At 36.7% G+C, this 22,927-nt stretch overlaps 1 protein-coding gene across 5 annotated transcripts in view; it reads left to right on the forward strand.

Moving 5' to 3' along the window:
- Positions 1-22,927, forward strand: part of CHN1 (chimerin 1) — a 193,041-nt gene that overhangs the window by 104,511 nt on the left and 65,603 nt on the right. For 4 of the 5 annotated variants that reach the window (XM_081814143.1, XM_081814140.1, XM_081814141.1 and 1 more), the window contains one exon: positions 5,891-6,179. In XM_081814143.1, the coding sequence (XP_081670269.1) occupies positions 5,891-6,179 (289 nt within the window). Of the gene's footprint in view, positions 1-5,890; positions 6,180-8,145; positions 8,224-22,927 lie in introns of those variants that run through there. The other variant, XM_081814144.1, reaches the window with a different exon arrangement.

The raw sequence follows: 22,927 nt of genomic DNA on the forward strand, positions 1-22,927 counted from the left end.
CCATTGTATAAACTTGTATCCTTCAACTTTAATGAATTTTCTTTATCTTTTTGGATTTCTTCCCTTTCTGTTTTCTCTGCTCTCTGTTTTTAGAGCTCTTATTATTTAGATGTTGGACTTCTTGGATTGATTATCTTATTTTTTTCTCTATTTCCATCTTATTGCTGTTCTTGAAAATTTTCTCAACTTTCTTTCATTTCTTCCTTTAAAGTTCTCATTTATGGTATCTTCATTTTTTCTATGCATTCTATATTTATTCCTCTTTTATAGCATCCTAGTGTTTCTCCTTCAGTTTTCTCCCATTCTGTTTATCTGTCTTTGTCCTTTGTGAGAGAGTCTTTCCTCATATCAGGTGGTCCTTGGCTAACTGTTCATATTTAAGTTTACTTGGCACTAAAAAGCTGACTGGTAGTTCTAAGAGCTTGAAAGAAACCAGCAAAGTAGAGGGTGATCTTAAGTCTTTTCAGATGGGCAGATCAGATATCCCAGAGCAGAATCTCCCAGTCTCCTATTGTGAAAAGTGCAAGCCTTTTGAGAATCTGGCAACAAAGAAAGATGGGGGATGCAGTCTCCAATATTTAAAACTTTCACTTAATTTTCAGGATAGCACCTTTCTCTTCAACTCTGTCTGGTGTCCCTCAGTTCACAGTGTCTTTGTTTTACCCTATCCACCAGCATGGGGGAAGGGGTGGCATTGGAGACAGGATTGCAAAAGTTGTGTGTTGTGGGGGAGATCTTACTGCTTCTTAAGCAGACCTTCAATTCATTCTTCTATATCAGTTCCACCTTCCAGAGCTTGCCTGGTGCCACCTTTTGAGGTTTAGTTAGGCACATTGGCTTGCTTTGTTCACTGAAGATGATTTACTGTGCCAAGGGATTATCATCATGAGTTCACATATTTTAATACTTTTGCCCCATTCCACCATCCAAAATTATAGGACCAGATAGACAAACACAGTATCCTAACAAAGGTTCTAATGGAGAAAATATTTTTAAACTGTATATATAGCTATGCTCTCTCTTCCTCAGCCTTTCATTTTTTAGTATTTAACTCAATGCCTCATCATATTCTTGTCCCTGTTTTAACCTTTCTTTGAAGGGTGTATATATGATTAAATTTATGAGATTCTTGTATTTCATCATTTGATTAGCTTCTCTAACTTTGGTAAACAATACACAAATACGTATTTATGACAAATAAAATTGTTCTTGCATTTTGGTTTCTGGAAATAGTTCTAACATTTTATTGTTAACTTAGACAAGTGCGTTGTATATGTTTCTTTGTTAAGAGAAAACATCTGTTAGCTTGGAGCTTTCCTTTGAAGAGATATTTTCAAATACTTTGACTTCAAATCAGAACTAATTCTTGGTTTTAGAAGAAGTAAAGTAGAATCCCAAAGGCTGTTCCTGGTACATATTTTCATCACTTTGTACCTCTAGACTGAATTTTTTGAGTACAGTTTACTTCTAAAAAATAGAAAGGATGGTATTAAGGGTTTTGTTCACTGTTTAAAGCTAGATGTTGGAATTATATATTTTGAAATCCATCTGAATGCAACTGGGCACAGCATTAAACAGCTTTTTAAAACATGAAAACCCAAACCGAAATCACTGGAGAAAAAGACATTTCTAGAAAGTGGTAATTATGTACTACAACAGTAGCAGTTCAAAGCACATTATCCCAGTCTCTCTTTTCTATTTGTTAACCACAGTACCACTTTGGAGACATGAATTTTGTTGAACTCTAACTAGGTGAGAGTTGGTCCTGTACAGCCTCAAATATGTTCACCAAAGAGGGAACAACTATAAAAAAGCAAGGGCAGATGCAGGTAATATAAGAAAAGAGGAAAAGAAAGATTTTCCTATAAAAATGGAGGAAAATGGTTTAGCTTTAACAGTTTTTACAAGTCAGTTCTCCATACTGTGGAGTTCAGCTGGTGTCACCAGATCCATTTCACATGTCCTGCCTTCGGTCTGACTACTGTCTTTGAATTCAGAGACCTGACTCACAGGCCGTAGTGCAAAGACTCATTTCTTCTCCCTTCCTCCCCTCTTTGCATTCTGCTGTGATTCCACTCTGTTCAATCAGGTGCTATAAACTTATTCAGGGACATGAAAGAAATTCACAGAACGCTTGTCCTTGCCTTGTGTTGACTGTAGAAGCAGCCAGTTCAGAGATGGGCCCGTACAAGTTATTTGTATTAGCAGTCCTTCATCCAGCCCCCTTCAGTGCATAGTTATTCTCTTTTCTGTTTTACTTCATTGTTTGATACATGTTCTGTCATTCTCTGCAGAAGCCTACCTAACAGAGAAGGAGAAAGGGAACTACCATTCCCTGAACCTATTATGTACTTAGCTTTGACTTAAATATGCTTATGAAATCCTCACAACCTTCTGGAGAGAAGTGACGTTATTCCTGTTCTCTAGATGTAGAATCTGAAGAATGATTTTCTCAAATCACTCAGCTAAAAAGTGGTAGTCCCAGGATTTAAACTTATTTTGTCTGATCCGAAAGCCTAAGGTTTTCTATTAAAAATACAGGACCCCACAGTTGCCTTTCGCTGGTCAAACTCTAATTCAAGATCCAATGGTGCTTTTGCATTTGGACATAAGCAGTATAGCTCTGAGACCTTACTAAGCAGTGAGTTCCTTCGTTTTCATAGTGTGAGAGAGACATTGGATTCACTTGCTTTCATGAATCACTGCACAGAAATGTAACTTTTCCATATAAGACCAAGGCTATATGCATTTTTATAATCATTTTTTAGGAATCAAACTAAAGATGAACTCTTTAAAATTCGGCATTTTTGGGCACCTGGCTGGCTCAGTTGGTAGAACATGTAACTTTGAACTTGGGGTCATGAGTTTAAGCCCCATGTTGGGGGTAAAGTTTACTTTAAAAAAATACTAAAACAGACTTTTTTAAAAAAGATTTTGTTTACTTATTTGACAGAGACACAGTGAGAGAGGGAACACAAGCAGGGGGGAGTGGGAGAGGGAGAAGCAGGCTTCCTGCTAAGCAGCGAGCCCGATGCGGGGCTCGATCCCAGGACTCTGGGATTATGACCTGAGCTGAAAGCAGATGCTTAACGACTGAGCCACCCAGGCACCCCAAAACAGACTTTTAAAAATAAATAAAATTCAGCGTTTCATCTTGTGTTTGTATTGACTTGTTTTTATGTATATCTGTTTCCTATTGAGGTAATCAAGGGAACAGGAACTTTATTATGAAGCACCTAATATTTAACAGGGTTCCTGGGTGTGTTGTTAAATGTTGCATAAATGACAGTCTGTAAGAGGTAAACTTTTACAAGGAAGGATTCTTTCTTTGCTCTTAGATTTGGCATCTCTCCTTTTATGGCTCTTTTTTTGTAGAAGAGACACATCCATTCCTCATCCTCCTCAAAGATTTTTCTATCATGCCTTTCAAATCACAGAAGAGACGAAGACTCTGTCGGTCTATGCTGTGATGCTGTTCTTTATGTAACTTCCAAAGTAAAGAGAGGGCAGTACAGGGTAGGCAAAGAAAGCGTACAGTTCCTGTAAGTAAAAATAATGCAGCTTTCTTAAAAAATCAATCATAATTCCAAAATGGAAATTCGTTTTCTTGTCCTTTGAGGTTAAGTTTTAAATAAACCCATATTATGAGTTATTTTCGTTATCTGATCACCTTCCTTAAGACTTGAAGTTTGATTGGACTGGAAGTCCAAAGCTGAAGTGCAGACTGAGGAGGAATTGGGAATTGTTTGTAGGGTCTCTTAAAGTTGCTATGATAAGAGGAAAGGACAAATTTCCTTAGTCTCTTTTGCCCAGTACCTAGAGGTAGCCAGGAAATACTTTCCTTGGCTGGATTAGGAATAGGCCCATTGTGAAGCACCCTAGATTTCTCTGCTCTTTCAATCTAACTGAGGCCAAGCCAGCCATCTTCCCTCCAGCCCGACATTCCCATACTGCTTAGATTTTAGAAGAAATTCGAGTGGCAAATTCCTGCCACCACTGCTTGGATAGTCTTTATTTTATTTCTTTTTAAGATTTTTAAAATTTATTTGACACAGAGAGATACAGTGAGAGAGGGAACACAAGCAGGGGGAGTGGGAGAGGGAGAAGCAGGCTTCCCGCCGAGCAGGGATCCTGATGTGGGGCTCGATCCCAGGACCCCGGGATCATGACCTGAGCCGAAAGCGGATGCTTAATGACTGAGCCACCCAGGTGCCCTGGATAGTCTTTAGTTTAAGTGTCATATGCACTGTAAAATCATAAACCCCTGAAGGAGTAAAATGGTCTAATCTTTCATTGAAATGCCTCTGAATACAATTGAAATATAAAAGGACTTCATGTTAAACAGTGTTATGAGTGATTATTGTTGTTAAGAATCTTATAAAAATTATAAAGTGGCTTTCCATGTTTATTTCCCAAAACCTGATAATATGTTATAAAAACAGTATATTAAACTGAAAAAAACTTTTATATTTAATTTTGGTGTAGAAGTTTTACCTTCCAATTTTTCAGACTTAAAATTTACTCAGGAGAAATATGTCTGTAACATTACAGGAAAATGGAGAATGGGAAATTGGAATTATATGGATCATTTACTTGAGTATAAATCTAAATCAAAATATAATTGCTTTTAAAGAACCAAAAGGTGGATAAATTTTATTTTAGTAGAAGGACCATCATAGATAGAATGTTGGGTTCTAGATTAAATAATTACTAAAGTTCAGTTTGAACCACAGAAACAGAGATACCCTCAAACCATTATAAAAAATTTTTTCTTTTTTTAAGGATACATTAAAAGTAGAATCTTAAGTCCTGTCCTTCTGGAATATAACCTATACTAGAATAATATTGTTGCATACATTTGCGGTCCTAATTAAACACTTTATTTTAGTATTAAACAGGGTATTATTTTAGTATTTTAGTTCACCTCTGTTCTGTTTTTGTTTTTGTTCTGTGTGTTTTAAACAATTAAATTAAATATACTCTTTCTGATTTGTTTAGTTTTTAATTAGGCTCACTTGGGACTGCCTTTAAGAGACCATGATTGTGGTTCTTGGTGCCCTGTGACATCAGCTTTCGTAAAGTCAGGAAGCAAAATACTGAAATTATCATAAAACTAAACCATTATTCTCCAATTTTTAAAGTATGTTTCCAAAACATGACCCAAAAGTGAGAACAGAATCTCTAGAGTCCAATAGTTTATGACTTCTATGCCCTATATATATATATTTTGCAGGTATTTCTTGCTTAGACTCAACAAGGAGACACAGAAAAATGACTATGTAATAGGGAAGAGCAAGTCATTGACCCGTGGCTAGAAATCACAAAACTATGTTTCTGTTGCCCTCCTGTCCTGCTTGTATGGCTCAGGTTCTGGAATCAGCTCTACTTTAAATGATTACTGGCATCATACTTAGGTGAGCCCTAAATGGAGCTTTCCCATTAAAAGACATGAACGCTGGAGTCTGTAGTATGTTGAATATTTTTATTGATCAACTTGAAGAGAACATGTTAATATAGAAATTTCATCTATGATGGAATTGACCAATTGAATATAGAATGTGTTCTAATAGGATATGAGCTTTATTTTTCCTCATTTTTCCTACAGGATAATGAAGTGGTTTAAAAAGATAAAACAAGAACATTTTTTTCCTTCTAGAGGAGACATGCATCTGGCTAGTTATCTCTAGTTGTTGCAAGTTCATTCTTTGTGTTCAAAAGTTTTATTTTCTATATTCCAGATGATTCATAGAGATTAGCCACAGTTTATTTAACAAAGAAGACACACACAAACAAAAGGGTTTTTTTGTTCTTTTTTTTTTTCTTTTTTTTTTCAGAAAGAATTCACTTGCTTGCTTTTCTTAAAAACATCTTTCCCATTTCATTGAGGCAGATTTGGAAGTCAAACCAGAAACTTCAGGCTGTACTACGATGGAAAGCACTTCGTTGGGGAGAAGCGCTTTGAGTCCATCCACGATCTGGTGACTGATGGATTGATTACTCTCTATATTGAAACCAAGGCAGCAGAATACATTGCCAAGATGACGATAAACCCAATTTATGAGCACATAGGATACACAACCTTAAACAGAGAGCCAGCATACCAAAAACATATGCCAGTCCTGAAAGAGACACTTGATGAGAGAGATTCTACAGGCCAGGATGGGGTGTCAGAGAAAAGGGTAAGCTACCATGAAACCACACTTGATCTTCTTCCGTTCGGGGTCCGTATGAAAGAGCCATGACTTCAGAAGAGGGTGGCTCCACAGAGCTTTGAAAAAGACGTGCATTTTCCCTGATGTCTGGTTTCGGTGGTGCTGAGCTTTGCATATATCTAATTCTTGTTCAGTTATGTCAGGTATATGTTTGTGTTCCATATTATTTCCTATTTCATCAGTTTCATGGCTTCAAAACTATGTTGAAAAAAAATGTCCCCTAATTAAAAAAAAAAAAGTTCAGGATTTTGGGTCAGAAACATAACTGCGGTCAAGAAAAGATAGCTGTATTACATGAGAAGTTGAGGAGGTCGCATAATCTATCAAGACTACTTTTTCGTTCTTTATAAATAGTTCTGTTCTTTAGCAAAATGATAATATATCCATACTTTAAAATACATAGGATTAAATTCAGTCTATCAATAACAGTTACACTCTTTAGAGAATCAGTCCTGAGTAACAGCGTTTATCTCCTTATGGACTCTTAAGAAGTAATTGAATCAGAGAGATTTATTTTAATTTTAAAAGACAATTTAAGTTTTTCATTTGGCATATCTTGTAATATATTTAAAGTTAACATTAGAAGTTTCAATTCCTTGGCATTAATATTATTTCATTCTGAAAATTGTCCATAGCTGCCTCCTTATCCCCAAGAAAAAGAGTGAATTTCCTGATGTTTTATATTGTGTGGGATGTAGGTGGGAGAATTTTATGTATTCTAATTGGAATTGTCCTGATCCATTCTTATATTTTTGAGACTTTCCAGTTGCCATGTTAAAGAAATGCAGTATTACATAGTGATTTGAGCTTGGAGTGTGTCATCAGACAGATTTGTGTGCAAATTCTACCATTTTACCTGTTGTGTGAACTTACTTCATGTCACTTAATTTCTCTGTGCTTTGATGTTCTTATTTGCAAAATTATAGTAATAAGTTGTTGTGAGAATTGATTGAAGGAGATAGTATGTGTAAAATAATCAAACAGTGGTTGGCACATAGTAAGCACTTGAGTTTGGTGATAATGTTATTTTAACAGCCATATTACCTCAAGATGGTATCCTAAAATACTTCCAATTGTCTTAAAGTATTTAGGTACAGAATGGAAATCTAAAATGTTCACTGTTTAGCCTAAATTTTAGTTTTTGGCAAATCTAACTCAAATGGTAGTTTGTGGCTACAGAGAAACCAAGATTTGAAATTTTATAGATTGTAGAAAATGGTTTTCATATATTTGTTAGGAACCCAGATCTTTTTTGGAAGTAACCAGAATTTAGAATCCTAAAAGCATGCTATATTTAATATTGTTCTTTTCACTCTCTAATTCCCATTCTCTCACTTTTGGTTATTTTCCATTCATGGCATTTTTCAGTAATGCTTGTATTTAAATATCTCTAATATTGAAAATATATTTTATGCAGCTATGATAGAATATTCTAAGTCAGCATTTGTGAAATATTTTTACAGTGTGTGCAGTAGGTTTTCTAGAGTTGATCAGCCTAATGATAACCTTTGCTAATGTGTTCTGGATATACTTTTCAACATCAAGAAACTTCAGCTAAAGACACTTAGCTCTTTCCCACTGGGCTAGTCATTTAACCTCATAGGGTCTTGGTTGTCCCTCCTACAAAGAGAAAATAGTATTCACAAAGGAAAGACACTGAGGTAGATAATGCCTAGAGGACCCTTTTAGCTCTAGGATCCATGATTGCCCATGTATTCTGGCAACATTACGTGTTACATCGCCTGCATTGTCTTGTGCTGATGACCAGTGATAGCCACATAGAGTGAAATAGCTGGCATTGGAAACTAGTTCTCTCCAGCAGTACATGATTAAGAATCACTTTAAAAATTACTCTTTGCTTTAAACTGCATGCATCTTAAATCTAGTTGGCTTAAAATCTACTCACTCAAAAATAGATTTATTTTATTTATAGGTGTCATCCAACAGGACAGGGATGATGACCTGTTCAAGAGCTTGAAACATTGATTCCCTGTCACAGTTGATGACATTTGTAAGTAAAGACAATCATGTTTAATTGATTTAAAATATCTCTTGCCACAAGTATGGTTTAATAAATATTTTACTGGGTCCTGAATAGCTAAAGCCCCTCTTGTCTGTGAGGGGTTCGCCTTTTCCTCAGAGGCAAAAAGTGTTGATGTTGCAGGGGCTAGTATGCTGCTGTGGAAAGGTGTCTGGTGTTGGAATTAAGAGCTAGCTTCCAGTTCTACTACAGGAATTGATTTCATGGGTCACTTTGGGCAAATTGCTTCACTTCTCTGAGACTGTATTTCCCCATCTTTAACAAGAGGGCTTTGGAGAGATGATCTCCAAGATGTGGTTCTTGTTATAGTCTGTGATCCTTCAGGGAGTGTAGGCATTGTACGAGAGAGAGAACACGGTACTAGAAACAGCACCAAAGTTGGGTCTTGAAAGGGAGATCTGTTTTTAGTTTATTCACCAACGAATTGTATCATTTTGGGACAATCCCCTAGCCTGTCTGGGCTTCAGGTTCTTCACAGAGAAGGGGCTTTCTATTAGACAATAATTTTACAAGATTTTCATTATAATTACTTGCTGCAGAAAGGGCCCCGTGCTCAAATAGGTTTGGTAAAAAATAGTTTTGTTTTGTTTTTTTAACTTACCTATTTCTTTTCTTTGGGCTTCTGAGTTTCACTAATAACCTAACACGTATTAGGACTCTCCAGGAATGTTCCCAAACTCATCTGGATCACCCCACCACTATTCAGAAAATTATTTAGGAAAATAATGTTTCATGAAATCCACTTGGGGAAATTTTGAACCAGATGATCTCTTAAGATCTTCCCTTGTTCTAAAATTGAAGGATAAGAATTACATGTGTATTTTTTTTTTTCAGTCCTTAAGGTGTAAGCTGAGCATCTGAGCTTTGTGGAAGGTTGTCAAGATGGTTTTATGGCCATAAAGTTCTTTTACCACAAGAAGTGAATCCTGAAGTTTCTTAGCTGTCCCTCGGAAATTTCATGGCCTATTGTGAGGGGGGAAATTTTTTTTCTGAGTGACATCTATGTCATTTTTTAAAATTGTTTAAGTTGTTTCTCTAACTTGTAATATCAGTCTAAAACTTAAAATTTTTCTCAAATGAAATTTAATCATGAAGTTGTAGCATGTTGAAAAGCCAGACTTTCTTCTCTTCTAAAATGGCTTAACTTTAGCATCCAGACTGGCCATGAGCTCAGCTTTTATTAGTGGCTTTTTAAAAATTTATCTTGGAACTATATTTGAATAGTTTCTTTTTCCAAGTAATAAATATAGTATGTTCACTTCAACAGATACTGGACCAATGGCTGAATGCAACAATTTTTATGATGATTTTATACTTAATGTAATTTCCATGCTTTAAAAAATGCCTCATAACTGTTAATAATATAAACTGTCAAATATATAATTTGCATTTCAGAAACGTGTGTGATGAGTCAGAACTTTGAATCTAGCCAGAACCTCTTTACTTTTGGATTTTGTTTTCTAAGCCCTGAAACTTTCTCACATGTTAGAATGACCTGCGATGGCAAGGGTGTGCAGAATCCATTTATTGGTTTTATGGAACTGCACCAAGCCAAATGACCCATGTGTGTGTGTGTGGGGGGGTGGTTTCTTCCCCTGGAAGTCTGGGATGGTTGCGATGCTTGGCATACTGTCATATTAATTTATTCTTAAGGAATTTCTTTTACATTTAAATTCCACTTTTTAAGGACTTCTTTGGGCATCACCAGACTGAGAATATATTGAAAAGCCTTGTGAAATTTGAAGTTGAATTGTAATCAGGGCCCTGTCCCAAAGGGTACCTCCATAAAGTGATGGGACTCCACGTCCCTGGGAATGCTGAATGGGGCACAGTTGGTCTGGTCTGCTAATTGTCTTATTCTCCCACAAAGCAACTCTTCTAAATGTTTTTACTTTGCTTAAAATATACATATATATGTGTGTGTATATACATATACACATATATATTTGTATGTATATGAAGCAGTCTATAGAAAATTGATTTCTTGATTTTGTGCTTTCCCACTCTTTAAGACCTGTCTTTTTTTCCCCTTCTGTATTCCTCCCCAACCTGTGCTCCTCTTGTTCATCTCCTTCCTAACGCTGCCTTTATCCACATCCATCCCTCTCTTCCCTAGTTGAATTTCCATGCTCACGTTTCCCCTGTGGCTTGTTCAGGGTTAGGATTGGTCATTCCAGGGGTGCATAGGCCCTTGGAGAGATGCCAGATGTGCCCAGGATCACCTATTTGTATTAAAAAGTCAGTTTAGTGCTCGCTTCGGCAGCACATATATTACAAAATCAGTTTAGCAATTTATGAGGAAGACTGCAATTGCCCTGCAGAACTTCTAATAGTGGGTTTGTCCTCTGTCAATATCCTTCTTAAGAATCAAGTAAGAGTTATGGCACGCCTGGGTGGCACGGTCAGTTGAGCGCCCAACTCTTGGTTTTGGCTCAGGCTGTGAATGCGGGGTCATGGGATTGAGCGCAGCGCAGAATCTGCCTGGGTTTCTCTCTCCCTCTCCCTCTGCCCCAACCCCCTGCACTCTATCTCTCTCTCAAATAAATAAATAAATCTTAAAAAAAAAAAAAAAAGAATCAAGTAGAGTTTTAAAAAAATCCTACATAGTCAGTATATAAGTATATATTTGTGTGGTCTTGAACAAGCCCTAAATCTCTCTGGGTCTCAATTCACCCCAGTCTCTAAAATGAGGACTATGGATTCCATTACACTGGTGGTTATGAGTATTCATGAAATTTTGTAAAGTGGTCTTCCTTGTATGTGATACATTATTGCACTTTGTGATCAGAGCGATCACCAACCAGATGCCCATTCGTGGGTCTGAGTACTGTTCCCCCAGCCCATGCTGGAAACACCATGTTCAGGTTTCTCTTGAAGATGCATGTTTTCATTGCTTAAAGTGCCCTCCAGGTTCACAAGATAACATCAGACGGCTCCTAATTCCTTCATCCAATAGTGGAGATTCTCTTTTAGTAATGCTGAGATACCTCTAATTGTGTCTAATCAGGAGGCATGTGTCTTTGCCCAATAATGTGCTTAGGATTTTAAGGCTAAAATGTTATTTTTCTGTGGTTATTTGCATTTTAGTATTGACCAGTATTTTAACTTTTCCTGAATGTAAGACAAGTAAAGTCTCCCGGCTTCTTCGCCTGCCAGTGAACTTTTATTAAATGTGCATCCCATTAGCATCTCAGATTTCCCCTGACTTCTAACAATTCTCTTAACTCCAGCTAGGCAAACCCTCTCCTTCCTTTGCCTTAACATCTTTACACTTCATTTTATAGATAGTCTTCCATGAGCTGTCTATATAAATAAATTCTTTTTGTTACTCAAGAGTTATCTTGGAACATAAATAAGTTAAGAGCACTGCAGGGGTGCCTGGGTGGCTAAGTCAGTTAAGCGTCTGCCTTTGACTCAGGTCAGGACCCTGGGATCGAGTCCCACATCGGGCTCCCTGCTCAGAGGGGAGTTTGCTTCCCCCTCACCCTCTGCCCTGCTTGTGCTCTCTCTCTCTCAAATAAATAAATAAATAAATAAAATATTTTTAAAAAAGCATTGCAGAAATATCATCCCCATTTCTTCTTTCGTCTCCATGAACTAACTCATCTCCTATCAAAATTAATTGCATTTAATTAAACATTTATTGCATGACTCCTGTTTGTAAGGAAACAGGCTAGGCTCTGGAAGGGATAAAAGATGTACATGATATAAGCCCTGCCTCAAAGAACTTACATGTTAATGTTTTTATTGTTTCTGCCTTGTTTAATTAGCACTTAGGCATATTGATAGCAAGAGGCAACCTGCCCATATAATCTGTATAGTATTACAGTTCAGAAAGTACTAAGTTGGATTTACTCTGATTTGAGTTTGCTTCTCTAATAGCCCAGCAGATCACAAAAGACACTTTTGTAGACAAGCACACTACTTTTTCAGAATTGTGGATCAGAAATCAATACAACATTCTGTCATTCTACTCCAGTTTCATTGTCACTCCACTCCAGGTTAAGTCCCCTAGTATTGTTTCACCTCTGCTTCAGCACCTTGGATTTTATATACAAGTTGTTGACTAACCAAATGAACAAATGAGTATATTTTTTGAATTTAGCCAAATCCAAGGCCCTAATATAATCAGTCCTGAGACTGAGAAAGGAAAGTAGAGTAATTCAAGTTGATTTCCTACTCTATATTTTTTCCTTTAAGAACTCAGAATCCTTAGAATGTTCCTAATTCCACAAAACATCTGAGGTACAGAAAAATTGTCTTTATGACATGAAATAGTTTGTGAAAGGTGGTGGCTAGATGCACCTCTTCAGGGATATATGCAAAGAAGCCAAGGGTAGAGTGGCATCTCCCCAAACTTATAGTTATCAGTTATGTGTTGGAGACAATCTAGACCCCACAAGAGAATCTCAAAATAATTAAAGAAAACTCAAATGGGGCCCAGGACATTTTTTGCATCAATCTCATCTGTTCTTCCATCTTATCACCCACAAAAAGAATTAGTAATTGAAAGCCATTAGGGAAAACCAGATGGAAAGATGAAAATGGAAGATAAACATCAATTCCTCACCTCCAAAAACCAGGCCAACAGAAGACCAAATTGTAATTCACCAAGCCAGTTGCAGTTTTGGAAAATTTGGGTACATGAGCCAATTAAACAAATAAAATCTTAAATTACTGGCTTGAGGGTTGGAAAAGGAAGCTATTAGAAATTCTTTCACAATTGCTTTTTCAGAGTCTTTCGCATTTTGGTGGGGAAATAATCATTGGTGGCCCATCCATTTAACTTCGTGAAACAGAAATCAGCTCTGGTGGCTTTAGGAGTAACAATTCTGGGATCCAAAACAAGTTGAGACTATCAAGCAATAATCTGGCTTTCCCATGTTGCCCACACACCAATTCTGTGGGCAGTTCTAAAATAAAACTTTCCAGTTTCAGTAAATCCTTGTATTAGACCTCATGCTAAATGATTTGGATCTGTAATGTTCATCTTATGTTTTTCGCTCCATCCTATTTCCCTTTATATTTGGAGTCCTTTTCTCTTTCTCTGATATTTAGGCTTCTCAGAGACTGGAAATCATAGCCATGCCCTGAGCCTTTCCTTACTCAAGTTATGAGAACTTAATTGTTTTCATATGGCCTCATAAGTTAGTCCTTAACTCTTCTTGGGTCTTCTCTGAGTTACTACATGTGGTCAGAAATGCTCAAACCTGGGCATTATATTGCAAAAATTGATTCTTTCAATAAGAAATTCTAGACATCTATAATGGCAACTTGTCGTACCCTTGTTTATGTCTCCTTTTAGGTGTGCTGCTACGTTAGTTCATTGTTTTGTTCAGTAACTCAAATGAATCAGCTCTGTTATCCTCCATATTTCCCTAGCTTCTAAAACCATTCAGTGAAAATTCACTAAATGCTCTAGGTTTGCTGATGACCTAAATTTTACAACTTAAGCATCATCTTTGATAATTTCTTTTTTTGTTTGTTTTAGGAAGCTTTTTCTTTTGAAAAAAAAAAAATTAATTCCAGTATAGTTAACATACAGTGTTATATTAGTTTCAGGTGTACAATGTAGTGATTCAACAATTCTGTACATTACTTAGTGCTCATCAAGATAAGTCTACCCTTGGGGCACCTGGGTGACTCAGTCAGTTAAGCATCTTACTCTTGATTTTGGCTCAGGTCATGATCCAGGGTCATGAGATCAAGCCCTGAGTTGGAGTCTGTGCTAAGCATGGAGCCTGCTTAAGAGTCTCTCTCTCCCTTCCTCTGCCCCTTCTCACTCAAAAAAAAAAAAAGTGTACCCTTAATCCCCTTTACCTCTTTCACTACCCCCCACCTCCCCTCTGGTAAACATCTGTTTGTTCTCTATAGTTAAGAGATAGTTTCTGTATCGTTTTTCGGGTTGTCTTTTTTTCTTTATTCATTTGTTTTTTTTGTTTTGTTTTGTTTTGAAGATTTTTATTTATTTAACACAGAGAGAGAGAGCACAAGTAGGCAGAGCAGCAGACAGAGGGAGAGGGAGAAGCAGGTTCTCCGCCGAGCAGGGAGCCCAATGCGGGGCTCGATCCCAGGACCCTGGGATCATGACCTGAGCCGAAGGCAGCCGCTTAACGACTGAGCCACCCAGGCGCCCCTATTCATTTGTTTTGTTTCTTAAATTCCATGTGAGTGAAATCATATGGTATTTATCTTTCTCTGACTGACTTATTTCACTTAGGATTTTGCCCTCTAGATCTATCCATGTTGTTGCAAATAGCAAGATTTCATTCTTTTTTGTGGCTGAGTAATATTCCATTATACACACACATATACATATATATATATATGTACAACACATTTTCTTTATTCATTCATTAGTGGACATTTGAGCTGCTTCCATAATTTGGCTGTTGTAAGTAATGCTGCAATGAGCATAGAGGTGCATATCTTTTCAAATTGGTGCTCTCATATTGTTTGGGTAAATACCCAATAGTGCAATTACTGGATCATATGGTAATGTGTTGCTGTGACAGGTGGCATTCTATTTAATGTTTTAGTTTTCCACATTTACAGCACTTTTTACCTTCATTTTGTCTCTTTATTATAAATACATCATCTTATTAAATACCTTTCTTATCTTAATTTTAGATATAACATTTTTCAGGTCATGTTATTTTAGGGAAATATGGGCAAAAAAAGAATTCTTGATGTGTAGTACGGATTGCAAGGCACTATAACCATCAGTCCTGTCATGTGCTTTTCACTTTTTAATGTGAAAATAAATGTAGGTCCACAATGAGAGAGGATTCTCAGGGAAGAAGATCTGCTCTGCTCTGCTCCATCTTGGACCTGAGCCAGAAGCCCTCAGCCAGCCCCCCTTTGATCACTGGCTGTCTCTTGGCCTTTCCTCTCTGGAGTAGGTCCCACAGCAGATGTTCGTCAGTCACAGTTGACGGTGTCAACTCTCTGGATGTGCACTGTACCACGTAGAACTAAGTATCACAATGAGAAAAACTACCATTTCTGTTTCCCTCCTTTCAGTCTACTCAGAAGGGAAAAGGCATTGTGTGTGGCAGTGGCCAGGATTGCAGAATTCCCTGTGGAATACCCCTGAGCATTTTTTTTTTCAGCTTTATTGAGACCACTACAGCATTTAGATATCTCTCCCTATGATCCTTAAAAGCTTGCAGGTACAGCCCACTCAAGAATCCTGTAGACTAGAGTTCTCTGCCCAGTCCCAAGTGAAGATTGATACTCTCTTGTATAACAGGCTCCCATGTGTGGACTGTGGGTTGTATAAATTCCTGGAGAAATAGTTTTAACTTTTTTCCTGTCTTCCTCAGACCAAACTATTGGTATATGAGTGAATGAGGGGAATGCTAATAGATACAGAACCTTGACTTCACTCTAATTTCTTAAAGATAGTTTTAATCATTTGCATATTAATCTTAGTAATCAATTTCAATGCAGTTTGACTAGAGTAGGCTTTCCAGTGATCTGGAACTGTTCTCTAAGCCAAACGGATCTCAGGAGCTCAAAGACTTTTTTCTTGTGACCCTCTTTTGGAATTCCACATGGTTTTTTGGCCACCTTGCGGGAGTCTAGTGTTTCTTAAGACTGGGAGGACTGGGTGTAATGGTGGAGAGAGGAGAGTACTAGAGTGTGAAAACAGTAGAGAATTGTAGAAATGTTTTATTTACACAGACTAGTTCACCATGTTATGCTTGTATATATTATTTATACCTATATGTGTGTGTGTGTGTGTGTGTGAGTGTGTGAACAAGTCCAATCATGTTACCTAAAACTCTTCTTTCTTTAAAAAGTATTTTATTGGGGCACCTGGGTGGCTCAGTCAGTTAAGCGGCTGCCTTCGGCTCAGGTCATGATCCCAGGGTCCTGGAATCGAGCCCCGCATCAGGCTCTCTGCTCAGCAGAGAGCCTGCTGCTCCCTTTCCCTCTGCCTGCCACTCTGCCTACTTGTGCTCTCTATCTCTCTGTCAAATAAATAAATTTAAAAAAATTTTTTTTATTTATTATTTGAGAAATAGACTGAGCGGGAGAGGGCATGAAGTGGGAGGGGGGCACAGAGTGAGAGGGAGAAGCAGACTCCCAGCAGAGCAGGGAGCCTGATGCGGAGCTTGATCCCAGGACCCTGGGATCATGATCTGAGCCGAAGGCAGGCACTTAGCTGACTGAGCCACCCAGGTGCCCCCTAAAACTATTCTGAAATTTAAAAAAGGAATCATGTGTTGATATATCAAGTTAATCAATTTAAGAGCGTTTTTCCCCCCAGTCTTAAAGAAATACATGTTCTTTATAAAAAATTTGAAAAATAGGAACTAAAAAAAAATAAGAGAGGATTACCCGCAGCCCCACTATCCACAACTGTTAACTATTATTTAAGCCAGAACTATTTTGATATCTTGTGTACATAACTTTCTAATTGTCACTTATTTCAATTTGAATAGGGAATTCCCTTTGTCTCTTATAGGTAGAGACCCTAAAATGCCTTTGCTTAATTAGTGAATGTGACAAATGCTTTTATTTGGAAGCAGCATTTATTGTTACTGAGGAGGAGGTAATTTTTTTCATATACATTTTTTTAGTTCATAGTGATAATAGGTTCTAAACAAGTGTTTTTAATTTTTTACTTTTGGTTTCATACAAAAATATTCTAAACTTTTAAGGTAAAAAAAATTTAAAGAACTTAAATAGTAATGGATCTTTAACATTTGATCTGGTGTTAAGACTCATAAAAGATTTTCTGTAACCATGTATGTTAGTGTTTGATCATAGCTTTGGAGCAGTCCACAGCATCTGGTTCAAATGTTCTCTTTATGCTATTTCTTTCTTTAATTCCTTATTTTTTGAGATTTGTTTTCCAGAAAGATCTACCTTTGCTCCTCAAAAACAAGTATTTCAAAGGGAGCTTTGATTATCATGTTATCTCTTATTTATCCAGCCGTTCCAGCATACACCTAAAACAATTTTTTTTATTGGGCATCCACTTGGGACAGGATGTCTGCTTGTCTTATGACTTTAATGATGTCACTTTAAGTACATCATAACCTCTTCAGGCCTGAGATGAAGAACTCAGCTTCATAGCTGACATTCAGGTTCCTTCTAGCTGTCATGGTTCACAACCCATAAGTTCTCTTTGTTAACCCTCAAGAGATTTTTCAGACTTAAGATTCTATACTTCTGAGAACTTATTATTCTAAGAGGAAGATAGGCTGAAAACATGCAGATTTAAGTACAGGTTTGGCTCTGATACTAAGTAGGATTTGAGCCAGTGACGTAATTTCCTGTGGCCTCAGGAAATTGAAGGTCTCTTCTAGCTCCCTAATAAACATGTCTAAGGGTTGTAAAACTAAAAATAATAATAGACATAACTAACATTTATTGAGCCTCTATACGTCAGAAAGTGTGCTGAGTACTTCACCAGATTATGTGCTTTAATCGTTATAGCAATCCTTTTGAGGGTAGGTATTATAATAATATGGGTATCTTTGGGGATGATAGGTTTATGGAGAGTTATCAAGGGATTCTAGGGGTGTGTTTTAATAGTACATACTTCATTTTTAAGAATGAAATCACAAAGGACAACCAGACCCTTCCACCAAATGTCCCTTGATGTCATCATAGAGATGAAACATTGGACTGTGTCAGTATTTAAACTAAGTAGATCACTATATTTTGAGTAATTGGATTACTCAAAAAAGAAGTTAAAACACCTTGGAAGCCTGCCCAAAGGCAGTTGAAGCACGGTTTAGATGGGTCCTTCACCCACTGAGGCTTATCACACTAGAACTGCAATGCTTAGGTTCAGCTTTTTTATTTTTAATAAACTTATCAAATGTTAAAAGAATAAAAAGCTTCCCATTTACAGAATAAGAAAACCTTGAACTAACCTCCTTTCTTTATCTTTACCACAAAAATGTACAAATCCAAATAGTCTTGTTCCTTTCATAGGAACAACAACAAAAATAAGAAAGGATTTTATTTTATTTATTATTTTTTAAAAAGATTTATTTATTTGACAGTGAGAGACACAGCAAGAGAGGGAACACAAGCAGGGGAAGTGGGAGAGGGAGAAGCAGGCTTCCCGCCGAGCAGGGAGCCCAATGTGGGGCTCGATCCCAGGACCCTGGGACCATGACCCAAGCCGAAGGCAGATGCTTAATGACTGAGCCACCCAGGCGCCCCAAGAAAGGATTTTAAACTTATGTGATAGTGTAATTATACATAAATGTGCAAAACCATCAATAATTCAACGTGTGAATTTTAAACACAGTATACTTAATAGAATGGAATCTGTATAAATTTCTTTAAAGTTTTTATGATCGGACCATATTAAATGATTAACATAGCTTATTTGTGTATTAATGAAATATACTTGCAACTAAGATTTAGGATAAGCATGTTGCACTTAAGAAAAGTCAGCACACTTCTACATTTTCAACAGTTGACTTAAATTTACATTGACATCTTCAGGTTTTCATCATTTCAGTCTTCAAAGTGCTTATTAACATTTCCTTGTCAAAGTTGAAGTTTACTTAGCTCTTTGAAACTGACAAAAGACCTCTGAGTTGACAGTCACCTCCTAAATAAATAAGATTGTGAAGGCAGCTGAAGTGTTTTTCAAATCAGTACTCTAGAGACTATATGTAGAACTATAGAGAGTTTATTATAATTTAGAAGCAAACATAAAAAGAAAAATGAAACAAACAGAAACCCTCTTGTCTTTTTAACACAGTTTGACAGTGGTATCATTTTCTATGGTATCTCTTAGAAGCAGGGAAACCAGTAACAATAAATAAGGGTTAGCATTCATAAATATGAAAGAAAAAAAATTAAAGATACTATTACTAATGATAATATTTTTGAGAAATAAAGTAATGAAAGTGAAAAAATAATATAAACTAAACTTTTGGGAAGTTCTAAAATATGCAGTCATAAATAGTTTTTGATCAGAGTCCAATCAGATCAAAGTCCTCACAAATGAAACTTTATATACAATAAAGATGGTTGCAGAAATTTTGATTCAGTAGATTCAGTATGGGGTCCAGCCACCCATTAATATATGTGTCTTTTTTTTTTTTTTAAGATTTTATTTATTTGAGAGAGAGAGAGGGTGGTGTGAGCGGGAGGTGGGGGTGGGGGAAAGACAGAGCGGGAGGGAGAGGGACAAGAAGACTCCCCACTGAGCCTGGAGCCCAATTCAGGGCTCGATCCCACAACCCTGAGATCATGAGCTGAGTTGAAATCAAGAGTCGGATTCTTAACCAACTGAACCACCCAGGTGCCCCAATATATGTGTCTTTCTATATGAGAGAGAGAGAGAACAAAAGAGAGACTGAGACTGAGACTGTGTGAGATCCCGTTGCACAGTAAAGATTTTAAGTAATGGATTAGATTAGTGGTTCTCAAACATTTTGGACTGAGGAGCTGTTACACTTTGAAAATTGTTGAAGACCTCAACAATTTTGGGTCATACCTATTGACATTTACTATATTGGAAATTAAAACATTTTTTTAAATGTCTGGTAATTCATTTAAAAAACAATAAGCCCATTGCATGTTAACGTAATAGCATTATTATTAAGATAATCATATTTTACTAAAGAAATTTAGTTAGAAGAGTGGTATTTTTTACATTTCTGTTAATCTCTTTAATGTCTTTTTTTTTTTTTTTAAGATTTTATTTATTTGTTTGACAGAGAGAAACACAGCGAGAGAGGGAACACAAGCAGGGGGAGTGGGAGAGGGAGAAGCAGGCTTCCCGCTGAGCAGGAAGCCCAATGTGGGGCTGGATCCCAGGACCCTGGGATCATGACCTGAGCCGATGGCAGACGCTTAATGACTGAGCCACCCAGGCGCCCCTCTTTAATGTCTTAATGCTGAGGAGACTACTGGATTCTCAAATGCTTCTGTATTCAATCTGTGGTGATATGTTACTTTTTAAAAAAAGATTTAGTTATTTATTTTGAGGAAGAGAGAGAGCAAGAGAGGTGGGGGGCAGTGGCAGATGGAGAGGAAGAGAGAAACTTAAGCAGTTTCTGTGCAGAGTGCAGAGCCCAACGCGGGGCTCAATCCCAGGGCCCTGAGATCACTGCCTAAGCCAAAAGCAAGAGTCAGGCGCTTAACAGACTTCACCACCCAGGCGCGCCGTGTGGTGATATGTTATTTTAGTTCAAGCATATGAAGAGAATCTGACCTCATACAAATAATGTGCATTTGGGAAAGTAAGGAGTATTTAAATAGCCTTTTCAGATATTTGTGGGTATTTGTCTTTGATATCTCACCAAAACTACATAAATGGTAATGTGTTTTTTATTGAAGTATACTTAACATGCAATAATATTCATTTCAAGTGCACAACATAGTAATTCAACATTTATTTACATTACAAAATGATCACCATGAAAAGTCTAGTCACCATCTTTCACTCTACAAAGTTATTGCAATATTATTGACTATATTCTCAATGTTGTACTTTGACTTATATATTTTGTAAATGGAAGTTTGTACCTCTTAATTCTTCTCACCTATTTTGTCCATCTCTCCACCCTGCTCCCCTCTGACAACCACCCGTTTGTTCTCTGTATTTATGAATCTATTTCTATTTTGTTTGTTCACTTATTTTGTTTTTTTTTTTTAGATTCCAGATATAAGTGATATCATATGGTATTTGTCTTTCTCTGACTTATTTTACTTAGCATAATACCTTCCAGGTCCATCCATGTTGTTGCAAATAGCAGAATTTCATTCTTTTTTATGGCTGAGTAATATTCCATTGTGTGTGTGTATATTTATGTGCCTCTGTGTGTGTGCGTGTGCACACACACATGCATGCCTGAATAAGTGGTGTGTATATATGCAATACACACACGTGTGTGTGTCTGTGTGTATATATACCTGGATAAGTGACAATTTCTTAAAGGTTAACTCACAGTGGTGTTAGCTGAAACCTTCACAATGCGAATTTCTTATTCTGTTACACTAAAATCCATTGATCTATTTTGAACTCTGGATCTTCCAACTGTGCATGATTTTGTAGTATCATGCATTGGTCATTTGGAAAATATTGGTTCACTGAGTTCTATATATCTTCTAAACATTGACACATTTCTTTATACGATATCAAAAAATCACATTTGTTAATATCATCATTGATCTCATCAGAAAAGTCATTTAAGTGGTGGGAAACAGGTGATATGTTCAGGATGACAGATACAGAATTTCCAAAATTCTTTTTTTTTCACTTTAAAGTTTGAATTTTATCATTGACAGTCAGTTGTTTTCCTTGAGGTGGCTGGCTCACTTTGTTCATTTTTGAGAAAATGCCAAGTCTAAATAACTAATATTTATGTTAATTATTCTTCCAAGTTAAAAATGATATTCCATGGAAAAAGCAGCTACCTCAGCTTGCAACTCTAACAATACTTTCCCTCAAGAAAACCATCCCTAAAAGGAATCCACATACCTTTTACATCATTTTGAATGACACTAACTCTCTTTTGGAGAGTTTTTTAAATGTGGAGGTGTAAAACTCTAAACTTAATGTAATTTACAGCAAAAACAACAGAGGAGACAGAGGAGGAAAAAAGTCTAAATATGTGACCCATAATAACTAATTTAACATGCTGTTGTTCCTTAAAAGCAGTACCATTGGTATAAAATAATGCATTAAATGCTGTACCTAATATTTCAAAGACTGGGTTCTTTTAAAAATGGAAACAACAAGGAAACATTATTCAACTGATGACATGGTTTGATATTTCTAACAGTGAAAAAAAATGTAACAAAAATCATCCAAAGGAAAAAAGTCTACAGCTGATCCTGCAGGAGGAGATATTTTAGGCAAGTTATTTTTTTAAATATCATACTTCTTATTTTAATGTCTTCCTTATTAAGACATGCGTTTGAAAATACTTTCATCTTGCAGTTTTATAACAAGTTGTGGGTTTGAGTTCTTGGGAAGAAAATAATCGAACTTTAAGCTTACTAATGGTAGATACTGTGCAAATTCCCTTTTCTTTCTAACATCATTACAGAGGGGGTTTATTCATCCATAAATTTTCATTGCACTTTGCACTCTTCCTCCAATAATAATTGTTTTGGTCTTCCATATTCATTTAAACACAATGCTTCAACCATCTTTAGAATTGAAAACGGCAGGTCATGAATCCTGAGCGTCCTTTATGTTTCAGGTGGCACCTGTTCTCTTAACACAACAAATGTTTTTAATTCAGTCTCATTCTCTAGTCAGCTGTGTTGCTAAGATACCTATGTTGTCACAAATTTCCTAACATGTTTTCAGTTCATATTTGCATACATTTTGGCTGTCAAATGGGGAAACAGTATTTAAATTGCCCCTCTTCTTTGCACCCCTGGCCAACCGTTACTTTTTTAAAAACCCATGATATAAGATATTTTAAGGAATGATCATTATAAGAAAGTAGCCATTTTCTTTGTATCAAATATCTCAAGGGCAGGAGGCTAGAATCATCCTGACAGGCATTCATTTATGAGTCTGAAGAATTCAGTGAGTCTTACAACTGCCATGAACTTTGTCTGCCCTTCCTTTCTCTCTCTCTCTCTCTTTTCTTTTCCTTTCTTTCTTTCTTTCTTTCTTTCTTTCCTCCCTTCCTCCCTTCCTCCCTTCCCCCCATCCCTCCCCTCCCCTCCC

Source organism: Leptonychotes weddellii, chromosome 3 (assembly GCF_054177405.1).
Source record: "Leptonychotes weddellii isolate Sample4059 chromosome 3, ASM5417740v2, whole genome shotgun sequence".
Lineage (NCBI taxonomy): Eukaryota > Metazoa > Chordata > Mammalia > Carnivora > Phocidae > Leptonychotes > Leptonychotes weddellii.